This window comes from Drosophila sechellia, chromosome X (genome assembly GCF_004382195.2).
Source record: "Drosophila sechellia strain sech25 chromosome X, ASM438219v1, whole genome shotgun sequence".
Taxonomy (NCBI): domain Eukaryota; kingdom Metazoa; phylum Arthropoda; class Insecta; order Diptera; family Drosophilidae; genus Drosophila; species Drosophila sechellia.
Genome location: NC_045954.1, coordinates 1,152,357 through 1,166,508, shown reverse-complemented (window position 1 = coordinate 1,166,508; position 14,152 = coordinate 1,152,357). Strand labels below are relative to the sequence as shown.

The window sequence follows — 14,152 nt, the reverse complement described above, 5'->3', positions numbered from 1 at the left end:
AAAATTGTTGAGCAGCCGCTTTAAAATCAAAACAAAGCAAAGTAAACATTAAAGAAAGAAAATGCAAAATAATTATATAACAGTTGTGAACAAATTATATTTACATAGCGTATAAATAAATTGCATAACAATTGATTAATATACAGAAAGTAACGACTGTTTTATTCCAAAATTCGAATAGTTTTGACTCAAACTAAAATGCGATAGGTATCGATAGGCATTCCTAACAGTGCTACCCATGCTTGCACGCTGGCGTTAGCCATTTTCGTGCTGCCGTTGCTAGGCGTTAGTACGTTCGGAGGAAGAGGAATCCAAAATCAAAATAACATAAAACATAAATAATAAGCGTTTTAGCTTGATTATTCTCAAATGACTGAAATACAATATGAAGGGGCCGAGATCTTGGCTCTACTACGACATACATATGAGTATGAGGAGCAGTCCCTGAGCACAGAAGAGCTTCAGTTCGAGCAACTCAATGAGAGAAGCCAGCACCAGCAAGGCGGTAAATTAAAACTCAACACTTTAAATGCAGTTTGGATCAGTAAAAGCCAATCAGATCTATAATTGCACCTACATCACACGTCCCTACCACACCAGTCGATCCAATCTGCCATATACCACACACTTGTGCCTGGCGACACCTAACCAGCCTAGCTTTTTCGCCCGCAGGATCTCCGTCCTTCGTCTGCAGACGCTGTCCAGCGCTATTCCTCAGCAGGGAGGAGTTGGCCGCCCATCGGCCCACCCACCGACTTCACGGTGGACAGCGGACCCCCGCGTCGGAGCATGCCTGCGACGCGTGTGGAAGGGTCTTCCAAAAGCACAACGCCCTTGTGGATCACATGAATGCCCACAACGACGTGCGGAACTATCCCTGTCCCGAGTGTCCGGCGCGCTTTGTGCAGCGCAGCAATAGGGAGTGTCATCTGAAGAACGTGCATCGGAAGGCGTACCTGCACTCCTGCCCAGAACCGGGCTGCGAGAAACGCTTCCAGCAGAGGCGGGAGCGGGGTCAGCATGTGAAGACGGTCCACCAGAAGGAGCGAAACCTCGTTTGCGATAGCTGCAGTGCCCGCTTCAGCCATCCCGTAAATTATAGAAAGCACTTGGCGTCCCATGGCTCCGCGAAGAGCTACGGCTGCCCGATCTGTGGAAAGCTCTTCGGACGGCCCGAAAACAGGGATGTTCATCTCTTCGTCCATAGTATCTGTAAGGCCTATATATGCTCCGTCTGCGGTGCAGGCTATATGCGACGCAATCAGTTGATACGCCATGGCTTGGCCAGTGGCCACCACAACGATCCGATTGTCCGGCAAAAACCTCAGTTTAGTCCGGCCCTTGCTGCGAAGAATCGAAGGCAGGGAAGCGCAGTAGACGAGTCCCAGGACAAGGAACTCCAATGGCTGGAAGGAGTGGACGCCCTCGACAGCCCAGGATACCTGGAGCATTCACAATTTTCGCACACCGGCAAGATGGCTGCCATATTTGCAGAGGACGAAAACGAAAGCGAGTTATTCAATTGAATATGCATTGAGTAAGAAGTACCACCAGCGTGGTATTGACAATCTAGGTGCTTAATCAGCATACTAAGTAGGAACAGGTTAGTTCGAATGAAAAACGAATGTAATTGTAAATATGAAAACATAAACATTAGGGCATAATAATTAGCATTGTATGTAGATGTACATACAATGTATCTCTTGTACTGAAAGAGTCGAAAACTGAACGATTGAATCTACAGACTTGGCTTAGGCAGAAAACGGCATGAATTGATAACATGCAAAAATGATTACCGCATGCAAAACATGAACCGGAGACGTCGGTCAAAAACTAACAACACAACAAAGAAATGAATGAAAAGTGAATGTCGCTGCTGCTCTTGCACTTTAATAAAAAATGTGAAATGAAATGTTTGTATCGCCCCCAGCCCCTCCTGCCACCACTGCCCAGAAAGCCCACGGAGTGGGTTGGGAATTAACAAAAATCAGGCGTTCAGCCCATAAATAACCGAATTGCGACGGGGAAAACATAAAAGGGTAGGGGATTAACAACTGGTTACAGCCATAACGACGAAATGAAATTATTTAACACCTTTTTCACGGCTCATTTTGCTGCTAATGTGCGAGCAAATTTGACCCACGCCTGCACCGCTCTCGATTCCCCAGTTAATAGATCCATCATCAGCCCGCCGATTGCCGTCCAATGCAGTGGAAAGCCCCCCCTGCATCCATCACATCTGTCACATATGCAGCCCTTTGTTAACTGTCATACGAAACTATCTAATTTATGGCTGCGGCCGGCCTTTCAATTGTTGTGGCTGACTGAACTTGTCGACACAGTTAGGCTTCCAAGAAAGAAAGAAAGAAAGAAGATTGGCCGCCGGGGCTTACATAACACCTGACCCTGCCCGAAAATATTTTTGGGGGATTACCTCAGCCGCAGTCCGAGTGACTCTCTGACTTTGTTGGTGTGACCCCAGCAGGGAACCGGAACCCTCCACAAAGGGCTACCATAGATAGCCGACTGTTGGCAATGTTCTAAATCGCGAACTTTATCGTCTCTGATCTCTAGTTTCTGATTAGCTTGGCCTCTCCCATTCACAGAAATAACTATTTCCCAGCCCAGGGGGTCTGAATGGCTCAGTACAATGAGTTCGAGTAAGTTTGGAAAACCATGGAAAACTTTGCAGCTCTGTTTCCTCTTCTCCATGAGTCACGTCTCGCTGGGCGAACTCTGTCCACTTCCGCAGCGAATGTGCTTCTCCGTCAGGCATTCAAGTTCACTTCTCAGCGTGGGCCAAGTCATCCAAGATCATGATCATGATCATGATCACTAATCCGATCCGATTTGAGACGAGGCGATCACAGCCCATCAAGCTGTCATCCTTTCACTTTCGCTGCGTCTTGTGTACTTTGATGTAGGTCAGCGACTTAAGGATCAAATGCCCGAACTGGTCGAACCGCGAAGATTGCGCAACAGAGATTGGAATGGAAAATGGGATGAAGTTGAAGTTATGATTAACATGGAAGCGGAGTGAGAGGCGGCGGCCAGTGCGTTGACCATCCATCACGCGGCGGTGAATGGTGCAACTGGGGGATAGGCAAGTGTAACCAGCGGATGGCATCCACTTGCTCGCATTTTGTGAACACTCAAGGCGCCTCCTTTTGACTTGTATTCTAATTCAGCAGGTCTAATTCAGTTAGCCTGGACAGCCCAAGCCCATTAGACTCATTGCCATGCCAGCGTCGTTTTGAACGCTCCACTCCCAAAGCTGCTCCTCCCACGCCAGACGTCCACTCTTTAGTTTGATATAGTTCCACGCACAAATGCGAATCACAATTTTTAAGCGAAATCCGTAATCCAACCAATTTGTAACCACAAATCGGAGAGAAACTGCCAAAATCTGCGACGTGTGCGGCATTTCAATAGCCTGGAATCTATCCAGTTGGTAGGGAGAGCCTCTGTACACGAAGAAAGAGCAGTTGAGAAAGTTCCATTTCGCTTTTGAAAAGAAATCATTTTCATTTGGCCTATTAAGTGGCTTCATTTTATTGTAAAACCCATCATCAGTTTGTACTGCATAGAACTTTCTTTCCACATAACTATCTCACTTGCAGATACCTTTTTTCGATCTTCCTTCCTTTTCAAATTGTTCAAACATTGCGACTCTTGATTTCTTGATTTTTATTGTTCCATCTTGGCTTGCAGTACCAAATAGATAGGGATAAAAAAATACATAGGACGCTAGAGCTTAAAACTAGTTCAATAATTTAGTGATATCCATGGGAGGACGTGGCCGTTGGGCCGTAGCTGCTGGCGGGAGGCAGGTAGGTTGCCTCCGGTTCGAAAATAGGCGTGGCCGAGTCCCCGGAGTGGCCGGGTGGTCCGTACAGTTGCGCCGGAGCCTGGTAGTCGTAGCCCGGCGAAGAAGGAGCCTGCAGGAACGTGGAGCTGGGAGTGGCGTAGTCGTAGCCGGAAATGGAATTCGATCCGGACTCGTGCTTGGCCCCTAGAAAGGCGCTGGGCCTGAAGGGCGCCTTGGAGACGTCTAGGTCGTGGCTGGGTGCTCCGGACTGGACGGAGTGGTGGGCAGAGCTGAGAACGTCGGTGTGGAGAGCCTGTGGCTTGCTGGCCGTGTAGCTGAAGTGGCCCAGGCCCTTGTGGCCCAGAGCATAAACCGGTGTCTCCCTCTCCTGCTCCCGATCGCCCTTGTGCTCCTGCTCCAGCACCTGCACTTGCACTGGCTCCGGCAGCGACTCCTGGTGATCGTATCCGGGTATAAGTGGTACGCCGTAACTGCTCAACGGCACTCCCTTTCCAAAAGGCGTGGCGGGAGCATCATAGGAGTACCCAGAATGCTCCTCCGGCTGCGGCAGCGGGTGCTGCGCGAACTGTCCTCCCGAAGAGTGACCCAATCCCAGGGCGTGGCTCAGACCGTGCTCCAAGGCATGTTCCAGACCGTGATCCAAACTTTGGCTAGGTCCGTGACTGACTGATTCATGGGCGATCTGATGACTGGGGCCATGGACAAAGCCGCTGCCATAGCCGTGACTTTGCAGGTGGCCACCGTAGCTGGGTCTGTGGGCTGGTGCCGATCCGTAGCCAATTCCGTGGGTGCTGCCCCTCGCTCCGTGACTGTGTCCGGAGTACTCGGGAGTGGCCACCACATATGTGCTGGTCTTGTGTTCGTTCCCAACGAGATTTAGATAAGCGCCACTGGTAGATGGTGCGTACTTAAAGGCCAATCCAGATCCATGCCCGTGACTTAGGCCGTGACTGATTCCATGACTGATCCCGTGACCGATTCCATGTCCATGTCCCTGACCATGGTAGTTGTGACCGGAACTCGAGGCGCCACTTGTTTGAACGATGTAGGTTTCGATTTTGGGAACTCCACTACCGCTGTAATGATGGGGCCTTCCATGGATACTGGAACTGGCGTAGCCGTGGCTTCCAGAGTGTCCGTGTGCGAAGTGGTGTCCGTAACTGCTCTCGCCTTTGAAGTGACTGGGGTAATCGGAATAACCAGCCGAGCCCAAGGGGTTTCCATGGAAACTGCCGAGGTTCAGGTGACTCTCATAGGCGGGCGGCAGATATTTGTGGGAAGGGCCGTGATAGCTGGATATTCCTCCGAAACTTAGGCCAGCATCTCTTTTTGGCTTGGCGGAGGAAGAGGTCTCAGCCGAAGATGAAGCGGAAGCGGGCTGTGAAGAAGAAGCATCGGCAGCTGGAGAAGATGAGGCGGCTGCCAGCAGGAAGAAGCAGCAGCTTAGCACAGCGCAAGCTAACGGTAGTTTCATGCTCAAATCACAACAAAAATCACGGAAAAAAAAGTGAATTTAACGGTTATCCTTCGATCGTGTTTGGTTATCCTTGTCCCTCACGTTGGATCCGGAGTATAGAACGAGACGAGACGCGACTCTACTCGCTGCCGTTGGCGTTATGTTGACGAACTCTGTGAGTGCCGACCCTTTTATACATTTTATAGAAGCCACTTCAAACTGCAAGAAACTCGGTTTTGCCTTTGCCTCTTGGCATTGCCCGTTTCGCTGCTCTCTTGGCATTCTCTTTTTGTCGCTCTCACGCACACGCACGCGAAAAACAACGGTATATCGTGTGTGACGCCGACTCCGACTGCGCTGCAGCCTTTCTTCATTCCCTCACTCTTAGTTTCGTTTGCGCACAGTGGGTTAAATTCACCTGTGCATAAATAATCAATGGTGTAACCTAGCTCCTTAAAAATACATACGACTTAAAGAAATTTATACAAAATAGTCGCCTTTTAGATTTGAAAAATAAAGAATTTAAAGCATTAATATTTAAAACTATATTACAGATTTATTCGAATTAAAAAACGATTTAGATTTCCAAGTCCAGCTGTTACGGTTGCACATCCACTGTTCTCAATGTTCTCAAACTGTAACGACATCCTTGCTCTCTCTTGCGCGAAGCTGTCGCTTTGGTCAGTTTGATTTGCGATCAGCGTGAGCAACATACATACATTATTTAGGGTCCGGGAAAAGTGTGCGAGCCATAAAAGGATTTACTCAAACTAAACGAGGAATTTGTTAAATTAGTACAAGTTATGGCTGAAATAGTGATATTTTCGCATTTATAAGTAGCTTGCGACTTGCGGAATATAACGGCTATCTGTCGATCGCTTCGGTCAGTTTCATTTGACATCTGCGTGCGGTTAAATCAAAAGGTCTCCCAAAAGTGCGCCAAAGATTTCTGTATTCCCTTCAATCCAGGCATCAATATTAATTCAATAAATTGTGCAACTTTTGCTGGAATATGGATAACTGCGCATTTACAACATGTTCAAAGCTTGTGGATTATAACGGTTCTCGCGACTGTTTCGCTTTACCCCACTCCCCGCGTTCCATGAAGCAGACTGGTGAAGCGAAAGATGTAAAAGGAGAGTGCAAGTAAACACCTAGTGATGTAAAAGGCGTCCACAATTTGTGGAAAGCAATGGGCATCGTCTGTGGATCCTGAGCAAAACAAAGTGAGTGCGTTTTTGATTGATGCTTATAGTTTTTATATATGTATGTACATAATATTCAATATAAAATTCAATGGCCGGTTTGGTTTTCAATTTTCAATACCATTTTTGCGCACTGTGCCAGTGTTACCGACATGACAGCGCCACTCAAGTTCAAGTGACACTTTTAAAAATCACATGTCTGCTTACCACGCCCCTTGCAATCTTGCCATTTTGGCCCTGTTGTGTTCATGTTTCTTCTCACTTCCTCCTCCTCGGCTGGCTCACTTACATTTCCCCAAAAACACCTTAGTTTGTGCGTAAATTGCATTTAATTTACAGCAACCCGCCTCTTTCTCCTCTCGTTTCCCTTCTTCCTCTTCTTGCGCCTCCCTTTTGCACCCTACTTCGCCTCGTAATTGTTGCTGTTTTCCCAGGTGCGCGATTTTTTCCGAAATTCGAAAAGCGATTTGTTTTGCTACCGTTCGGGATCTTAATTTGGGTCTCTGCCGTGGATGATGATGATTTGGCAATAGTTTGAGGTCTGTTAGTGCCCCTTTGACCCCGACCCCTCCCCCGAAAACCCCCCATCCCTACGGCACCGGTAACCCATGGCTACTAATGGACTTGGCCCGAAACCTTTGCGATATATCTGCATGCAGCCCACGACCATGGAAGATAAATGATGTGCACCTTGCCGGTCTTGCTTGTGTCGTCGTCTGACGACCTTCAAGGGCAGTTCTTCATCACAATGGAATTTAAGCCCGTACTTGTCGAGATTAGTAACTAAGAACTTAGCATTTGGACATGCAAATCTATTATAGAACAAGCTAATTCCAATTTCGGAATGCATTGGTGTGCATACATATATTGCCATCGAAAAATCGAGTGAATCCTGATTTTAGAGGACTCATTCGAATGTTGCATGATGGTAATAGGGAACACATTGTATACAAGGTATCTTTCTGGACCAGTCGTAGTCTGGTAGGCGTGGTTAGTGGCTGCTACTCCTCCGGACCCGCTTCTTTGGCCAACAGTTGTGTGCCACGGCAGAGGTTTTAGTTGATGTAATTGCCCGCCAGCCGCTAAGACTCCGCCCTTTAGACAGTTGCGCAATCCGCTTGCCAAGGTCACACCTGCCACGTCGATCGAGTTATAATTTCACCGATTTGCGACTTGTGCGAGACGATTGTAATTGAGGCATTTGAAAGTGGCAACAAATTGCCAGACATACAACAGCACAGCCCGCCCATGGCAAAAGTCGGGCGCCTTCAAAGACAGCGGTCTCCCGGAGTGGGCGAGTCATCCCCGGCATTTCATTACCCAGAGCCAAAGCTGTGCTTGAATTTGCCATGGGAAATGAACCTGGGGCTTTGACTCGGATTTTTACTTGGGCCACAATACAACTCCACAAACTGGCATATGAAGAGCCTGACTTTACTTCACGTTATAGTTTCTGATTTATGTAGTTGGAATTCAAGCCAACGAGACTGATTGATATTTGGTATACAATAACTTAAGAACTAAAGCTCAATGAAGCTGGGTTCGGAAAAATCGAATTTTTGAAATTTAAAAGCTGGAATCGTTTGCCCATTTTTTGCCCATGTTTGCCCACCAATTAGTTTTTTTTGCCCACGTCCAGTTTTTGAGATATGAATTTTCGAACAAGTTCGAAAATTTTCGAAGATCAAAAATTTCACTTTTTTCAAAATTTTTTTTTTTTAATCGCAATAACTTCGTTTGCCCACGTTTGCCCACCCTTTAGAATTTTGAAATTTTCGAAAATTTTCGAAGATCAAAAATTTCACTTTTTTCAATTTTTTTTTTTTAAATCGCAATAACATCGTTTGCCCACGTTTGCCCTCCCTTTAGAATTTTGAAAAAATTTATACTTTAGAAAATATAAGACATTCAAGTTTACCTCGGTCTACTTTGCCCACCCTTCGAAATTATTTTTTTTCGTTTGCCCACTCTTAAAAATAAAAAATTTCGATTGCCCACCTCTTAAAACTAAATAATTTCGTTTGCCCATCCTTTAAAATTAGTTTATTTCGTTTGCCCACCCTTTAAAATTAGTTTTTTTCGTTTGCCCACCCTTCGAAATTAGTTTTTTTCGTTTGCCCACTCTTAAAAATAAAAAATTTCGATTGCCCACCTCTTAAAACTAAATAATTTCGTTTGCCCATCCTTTAAAATTAGTTTATTTCGTTTGCCCACCCTTTAAAATTAGTTTTTTTCGTTTGCCCACCCTTCGAAATTAGTTTTTTTCGTTTGCCCACTCTTAAAAATAAAAAATTTCGATTGCCCACCTCTTAAAACTAAATAATTTCGTTTGTCCATCCTTTAAAATTAAATTTTAACGTTTGCCCACCCTTCAAAATTTGTTTATAAAGTTTGCCCATCGTTTACACTTAGTTTTTTCATTAGCCCACCTCTTTAAAATATATATTTTCAGTTAAAAACGTTTGCCCACCCCTTAAAAATGTTTTTTTCGATTTTCCATCTATAAAAACAAATTTGTACAGATGTATGTAATAACTGTAAGTTGTTGCGCCAATTTACATATGTATTTTAGGATCAGCGGATCAATTATCAAATTTTCTTAATCATTAATAAATTTCATGCAAGTGTTGATGAACATACATATGTATATATAGTTTTTTGTATATATACATATATATTTATGTACATACATACATATATGTGTTCATCATAATCAAATAATATTAGTGCTTCTGTCCGCCGATCCTAAATACATACTATATGTAAATTGGCGCCACAACTGAAAATATATATTTTAAAGAGGTGGGCTAATGAAAAAACTAAGTGTAAACGATGGGCAAACTTTATAAACAAATTTTGAAGGGTGGGCAAACGTTAAAATTTAATTTTAAAGGATGGACAAACGAAATTATTTAGTTTTAAGAGGTGGGCAATCGAAATTTTTTATTTTTAAGAGTGGGCAAACGAAAAAAACTAATTTCGAAGGGTGGGCAAACGAAAAAAACTAATTTTAAAGGGTGGGCAAACGAAATAAACTAATTTTAAAGGATGGGCAAACGAAATTATTTAGTTTTAAGAGGTGGGCAATCGAAATTTTTTATTTTTAAGAGTGGGCAAACGAAAAAAATAATTTCGAAGGGTGGGCAAAGTAGACCGAGGTAAACTTGAATGTCTTATATTTTCTAAAGTATAAATTTTTTCAAAATTCTAAAGGGAGGGCAAACGTGGGCAAACGATGTTATTGCGATTTAAAAAAAAAAAATTGAAAAAAGTGAAATTTTTGATCTTCGAAAATTTTCGAAAATTTCAAAATTCTAAAGGGTGGGCAAACGTGGGCAAACGAAGTTATTGCGATTAAAAAAAAAAAATTTTGAAAAAAGTGAAATTTTTGATCTTCGAAAATTTTCGAACTTGTTCGAAAATTCATATCTCAAAAACTGGACGTGGGCAAAAAAAACTAATTGGTGGGCAAACATGGGCAAAAAATGGGCAAACGATTCCAGCTTTTAAATTTCAAAAATTCGATTTTTCCGAACCCAGCTTCATTGAGCTAAGAACTAACACAAAAAAAAGGTGATATTTATGTGCGCTCTGTAAACTAAGTTTTTACTAGATTATAGGCATTACTAGGCGATAGATAGACGTAGCCCCTTGGCTGCTGCGATCCCTCCGCCGCTGGCTTATTATTATAGGCATGCTCATGGAAGGTCGGCTCCTCCAGTTCCCACTGCGCCGTTTGCTCTTGAATGCCGTTGCCCTGCCCCTGGGCTAAATGCTCATCTCCGTCATCCGTATATCCGGCGAAGGGCGAGGGCCTGAAGGGCAGGCTAAAATGCCCAGCCTGCGGAGGAGGAGCTGCCAGTGGCTGGGCCTGCAGTTGAGGAGTGAATAAGCCCACCAGGACGGGGGGTTGCTGGTATTGCTGCAGATATGCCTGCTGGAATTGCTGTTGCTGATGTTGCTGATATTGCTGCGTCTGTTGGCGTTGATCCTGTGGAACTGGCGGAAAGGTCTGCGGACCCGTGTAGCCAGGACTCAGTTGAGCCAGCGCCGTCAGAGAAGGCAGTGAAGGACTGGCTGTGGGCAGGATCAAAGGACGCCAGGGCATCGAGTACAGCCATGATGAGTGGAGTTGTATCCCCGTAATCTCCTGCTGGTGGGATTGCTGCTGCTGCTGGGCGTTTATCAATGCAAAACAGCCGATCAGGCTGATCAGGCTGACCAGGATGTCGAGGTGAAAAAACCTGAACATGCTGCTCAATATGGTTGTCGGTTGCAAATGCTTGCAGTGGCCCTGACGCCTTGGGCATATATAAGAAGCCGCCCCGATGTCATTCGATACCTGTGGTTCCGCTGAAAGCGATACCTTCCACTTGCAACTCTTCCTCCTGGTTGCGTAACCTGGTATCCCGCCACCGAACCGCCAATTGTCCGATATCGAAACGCCCAGTTTGATTAAAACTCTTGTTGTTATTAAACCTAATTCTGATTAAATGAGCTTTTTGGCTCTTGGTGCTTGCGAAACCATTTTGCAATGTTGCAAGTTCGAAAATTGCTTTCGCCGCCTTTTGTGGGATCAACAACCCGTGTAACTGAGCCGGGGACTTTTGGTCTTCGTCGCCCTTCGAATGCAAAATTTTCCACTTCAGGAACTTGGCAGATTAGCTGCCGTGCTGCACAGAAAAAATTGACATAACATGGTGATAATCAACATGAATTTCTTGCATTAAATAGCCACAAGAGATCGTAAAGTTTTTTTCTGTGTAGACGGTTTTCCCGTGAGGAATGTACGACACTTGTCGTGTGACCTAAGATTTAATAGTGAAGTTCATTGGTGTCTTGAATTTTGGATGATTGTAATATTGCGTTAGTAATCTGTCTGAATGCCTTACAGCATTCTGCATAAAGGGATGCCTTCGGGTTTCCAATAAGTTTCTTTCGACTTCCGTACAACAATTTGCAGACTGAAAATGAAAGTGACGCCGTGCCACAATCGCACACACCAGTTTGCCCTCAGCAATGGGCAGTTTCTGTTCATCGATCGCCTTCGCACGACGCCAACATTTCAATTTCGCTGACTCGACTTGATTGAAACCGAGTCATGAACATAACAAATAGTGTGCCAAAAGCAGAGCACTGATGAATTCAATATTTACCCATAGCTGCTGGCTTCCTGCTGCAATGAAAGTTGCGGTGCTGCTGCAACATTTCATTTCTGCAAAGGGCGCAGGGTGTTTTTGAGGTGCGGTTTCTGTTTCTGTTAGTTTTACCTTCACTTGGACGGCGGAAGCAGCTCTAGAACACCGAGAAATCCGAATCCGAATCGTCTCTAATTTGCTACGGCAACGTTGGCATAAACAAACAGCAGCATAAGTATGAGAAAATTACAAAAATTCTCGTAATTATCTGCTAAAATCGTAATCAAATTAGCCGCCACGCTCGCTTTTGGCCAGGTATGAAGGTCGTCTTTGTTTCGCGTTTTGGATGATATCACTTGAGCGCCAGATATACACATTTCATTCGTTAATAAACTCAGTTTTTATCATGTAAACTACAAAAGCGTTGGTTCACAATACACTCTTTATTAAATATACATATATAAAAAAAAAAGGGAAAGTATTTATCTGCAGACTTCTTTTTGTAACAGTTTTGCTTTTCAGACCCAATGCTTTTCCGGGGAAAAGCAAATTTTGAAATGTGGTACGATCCTATGGTGGAGCATCGAACTACCAGTTAATCTAGATATTAAGTCTGTTCAAGGGCTTTAGTAGTAAGGTGGCTGGAAGTCACGGCTAGGATGGGGCAAGCTGTTCTTGGGCGGCTGGGAGACTTCAGAGGCGTGCAGATACGAAGGGGACACTGCGAAGGCACTAGCCGAGTACTGACGACTGCCGGTGGCTTGCTGCTGGGGATTGTGCTGATGCTGTTCCTTGTCCTGGGTCCATTCCGTGTGAGTGGTAAACGTTGAAGGCAGCTGATACGAGTGGGACTGCATTTGCAGGAAATCGGAGGTGGATTCGCCAAGGGAAGGTCCGTGGGAACCACCATAGGCTGCGGATCCAGGCTTGTGTGGCTGGTTATGTCCCTGAGCTAAAGACGATGGTTCTGGGGGCGAGGAGAACAGTTGTTTCCGGTAGGCATCTGGCAGAGATTGGGTCAGCAGACGAGTGCCCATACCATCCAGTCCGATGAAGCGGTCGTGCTCAAAGTCGCTGGAGAGCGTGTAACTGGGCACGAGCTTTACATCTCGTCCAGGAGCTGCAACCGTCTTGTGGCTACTGGCGTGCGCCTCAGCCGAAGGAAGCTTCTCCAGGTCCAGCTCACGAATGGGTTGCCAAAGGTCTTCCCGCAGCGGAAGCTGTGTCTCAAAGCGATTGGGATGCTGCTGCTGCTGCTGTTGGAGGCCATGCCATGATTGCCAGGGTTCGTGATCTTGAGGCTGCTGCTCTTGAACGGAGTTCCAGTGCTCTTGCCTCTGTTGATGCTGCTTGTGACCCTGAGTTTCGTGATGCTGCTGTTGCTGCGGGAAATGAGTTGGTTCGTAGGCATATTCGTTTGAGTGTTGGGACTGATGGTGTTGCAGCTGGTTGGGGCTCTGTTGATAGTGCTGCTGCCCGTAGCTTTCATGCTCTTGGTGTTGGCTTAATCCATAATGTTGCTGGTGGTTAAATCCCTGATAGTGCTGGTACACAGGTCGTTCATTGTAGGCGTTCTGATGATTTTGCTGGTTTCCGAAACTCTGGTGTTGCTGCTGCGAAAGAGCCGATTGCCAGGAGTCAACCTCCTTCTGCTGAAGGTCGTGTTCCTGCGCTCCCTGGCCATGTTGCTCCTGTGCTGGGTAATGGTGTGAATTGTAGGCATTACTGGGGCCCTGCTGACCATGCTGGTGACTCGAATCCAAGTGGCTGCCGTGCGAGTGCGACTCCTCCGATGGCAGATATTTGTGTGCGGGGCCATTGTAGCGGTAGCCGTTCTTGTTGTTATTATGCAATGTATGGGGACCGACCACGACGGCCTGGACACACACAACACCCAAAAGGGCGAAGAGCAGGGGGATCTGGCAAGAAAACCTATTAATACAGGACCTTCGAATGAAATTCGCCGGACTCACCTTTACGGCTTTGAGCATCGTCTATGCGGCTGATTTGGGTGCTTGAATGCTGAGTGAGCAATGACTAGCTATGGCCAGTGAAAATTCGTTTTATACCCACCATCATCGGCCGGCACTGAGCCACTATATGATCTTGAATAAAATCTGTGCGTGAGCGGGTGCCGAATTTGAGCCACAAAAAAATAGAGACAATGTGGCCGTTGGGCTGGCGATTAATCGTCAAGATCTCACGTAACAACACATTTGACACTCTTTTCTGCCATTTACAACAGATTCTTACCCGTACACCTTGTGTTCCTATATAAAACCAGAATGCAAATGTGGCGGATGTATTCCCACCAAGAAAGAGTTACGTTGCAGAAGAGCAGGCACTTTTAGTGTGACTTACCCAATCCGAGGCTGAATCTCTGGATGTTTCAATCAGTTCGTTCATTGGGTGGTTGTGGGCGGCTGCCTTATAATTGTGCGCTAAAATTATTAATTACATCACACGCACACACTCAAACACTCACACCCACACATGGAGCGAAGCAAAGAGCCGAATAAAAATC

At 45.6% G+C, this 14,152-nt stretch overlaps 4 protein-coding genes across 4 annotated transcripts; 1 reads left to right on the top strand and 3 right to left on the bottom strand.

The window, feature by feature from the left end:
- Window positions 1-269: 269 nt before the first annotated feature.
- On the top strand, window positions 270-1,912 carry LOC6615957 (oocyte zinc finger protein XlCOF6.1). Its single transcript, XM_002040288.2, has 2 exons — window positions 270-505; window positions 673-1,912. The coding sequence occupies exons 1-2, from the start codon at window positions 370-372 to the stop codon at window positions 1,524-1,526; spliced, it is 990 nt and encodes a 329-aa protein (XP_002040324.2). The 5' UTR covers window positions 270-369; the 3' UTR covers window positions 1,527-1,912.
- Window positions 1,913-3,670: 1,758 nt separating this feature from the next.
- Window positions 3,671-5,432, bottom strand: LOC6615956 (hornerin). Its single transcript, XM_002040287.2, has one exon. The coding sequence runs from the start codon at window positions 5,301-5,303 to the stop codon at window positions 3,774-3,776; it is 1,530 nt and encodes a 509-aa protein (XP_002040323.1). The 5' UTR covers window positions 5,304-5,432; the 3' UTR covers window positions 3,671-3,773.
- Window positions 5,433-10,008: 4,576 nt separating this feature from the next.
- Window positions 10,009-10,742, bottom strand: LOC6615955 (ATP-dependent RNA helicase DHH1). Its single transcript, XM_002040286.2, has one exon. It carries the CDS (start codon window positions 10,740-10,742, stop codon window positions 10,089-10,091), a length of 654 nt encoding a protein of 217 aa, XP_002040322.1. The 3' UTR covers window positions 10,009-10,088.
- Window positions 10,743-12,052: 1,310 nt separating this feature from the next.
- Window positions 12,053-13,679, bottom strand: LOC6615954 (GATA zinc finger domain-containing protein 10). Its single transcript, XM_002040285.2, has 2 exons — window positions 13,602-13,679; window positions 12,053-13,547 (listed from the first exon to the last, which is right to left on the bottom strand). Exons 1-2 carry the CDS (start codon window positions 13,617-13,619, stop codon window positions 12,255-12,257), a joined length of 1,311 nt encoding a protein of 436 aa, XP_002040321.1. The 5' UTR covers window positions 13,620-13,679; the 3' UTR covers window positions 12,053-12,254.
- Between the last annotated feature and the right edge of the window lie 473 nt (window positions 13,680-14,152).

Excerpts from the sequence above, each read along its gene's own strand:
- LOC6615956 (XM_002040287.2), bottom strand. The coding sequence starts at position 5,303 with ATGAAACTACCGTTAGCTTGCGCTGTGCTAAGCTGCTGCTTCTTCCTG.
- LOC6615955 (XM_002040286.2), bottom strand. The coding sequence starts at position 10,742 with ATGTTCAGGTTTTTTCACCTCGACATCCTGGTCAGCCTGATCAGCCTG.
- LOC6615957 (XM_002040288.2), top strand. The coding sequence starts at position 370 with ATGACTGAAATACAATATGAAGGGGCCGAGATCTTGGCTCTACTACGA. Across the intron at positions 506-672 it reads AAGCCAGCACCAGCAAGGCG|GATCTCCGTCCTTCGTCTGC; the intron begins GTAAATTAAAAC and ends TTTCGCCCGCAG.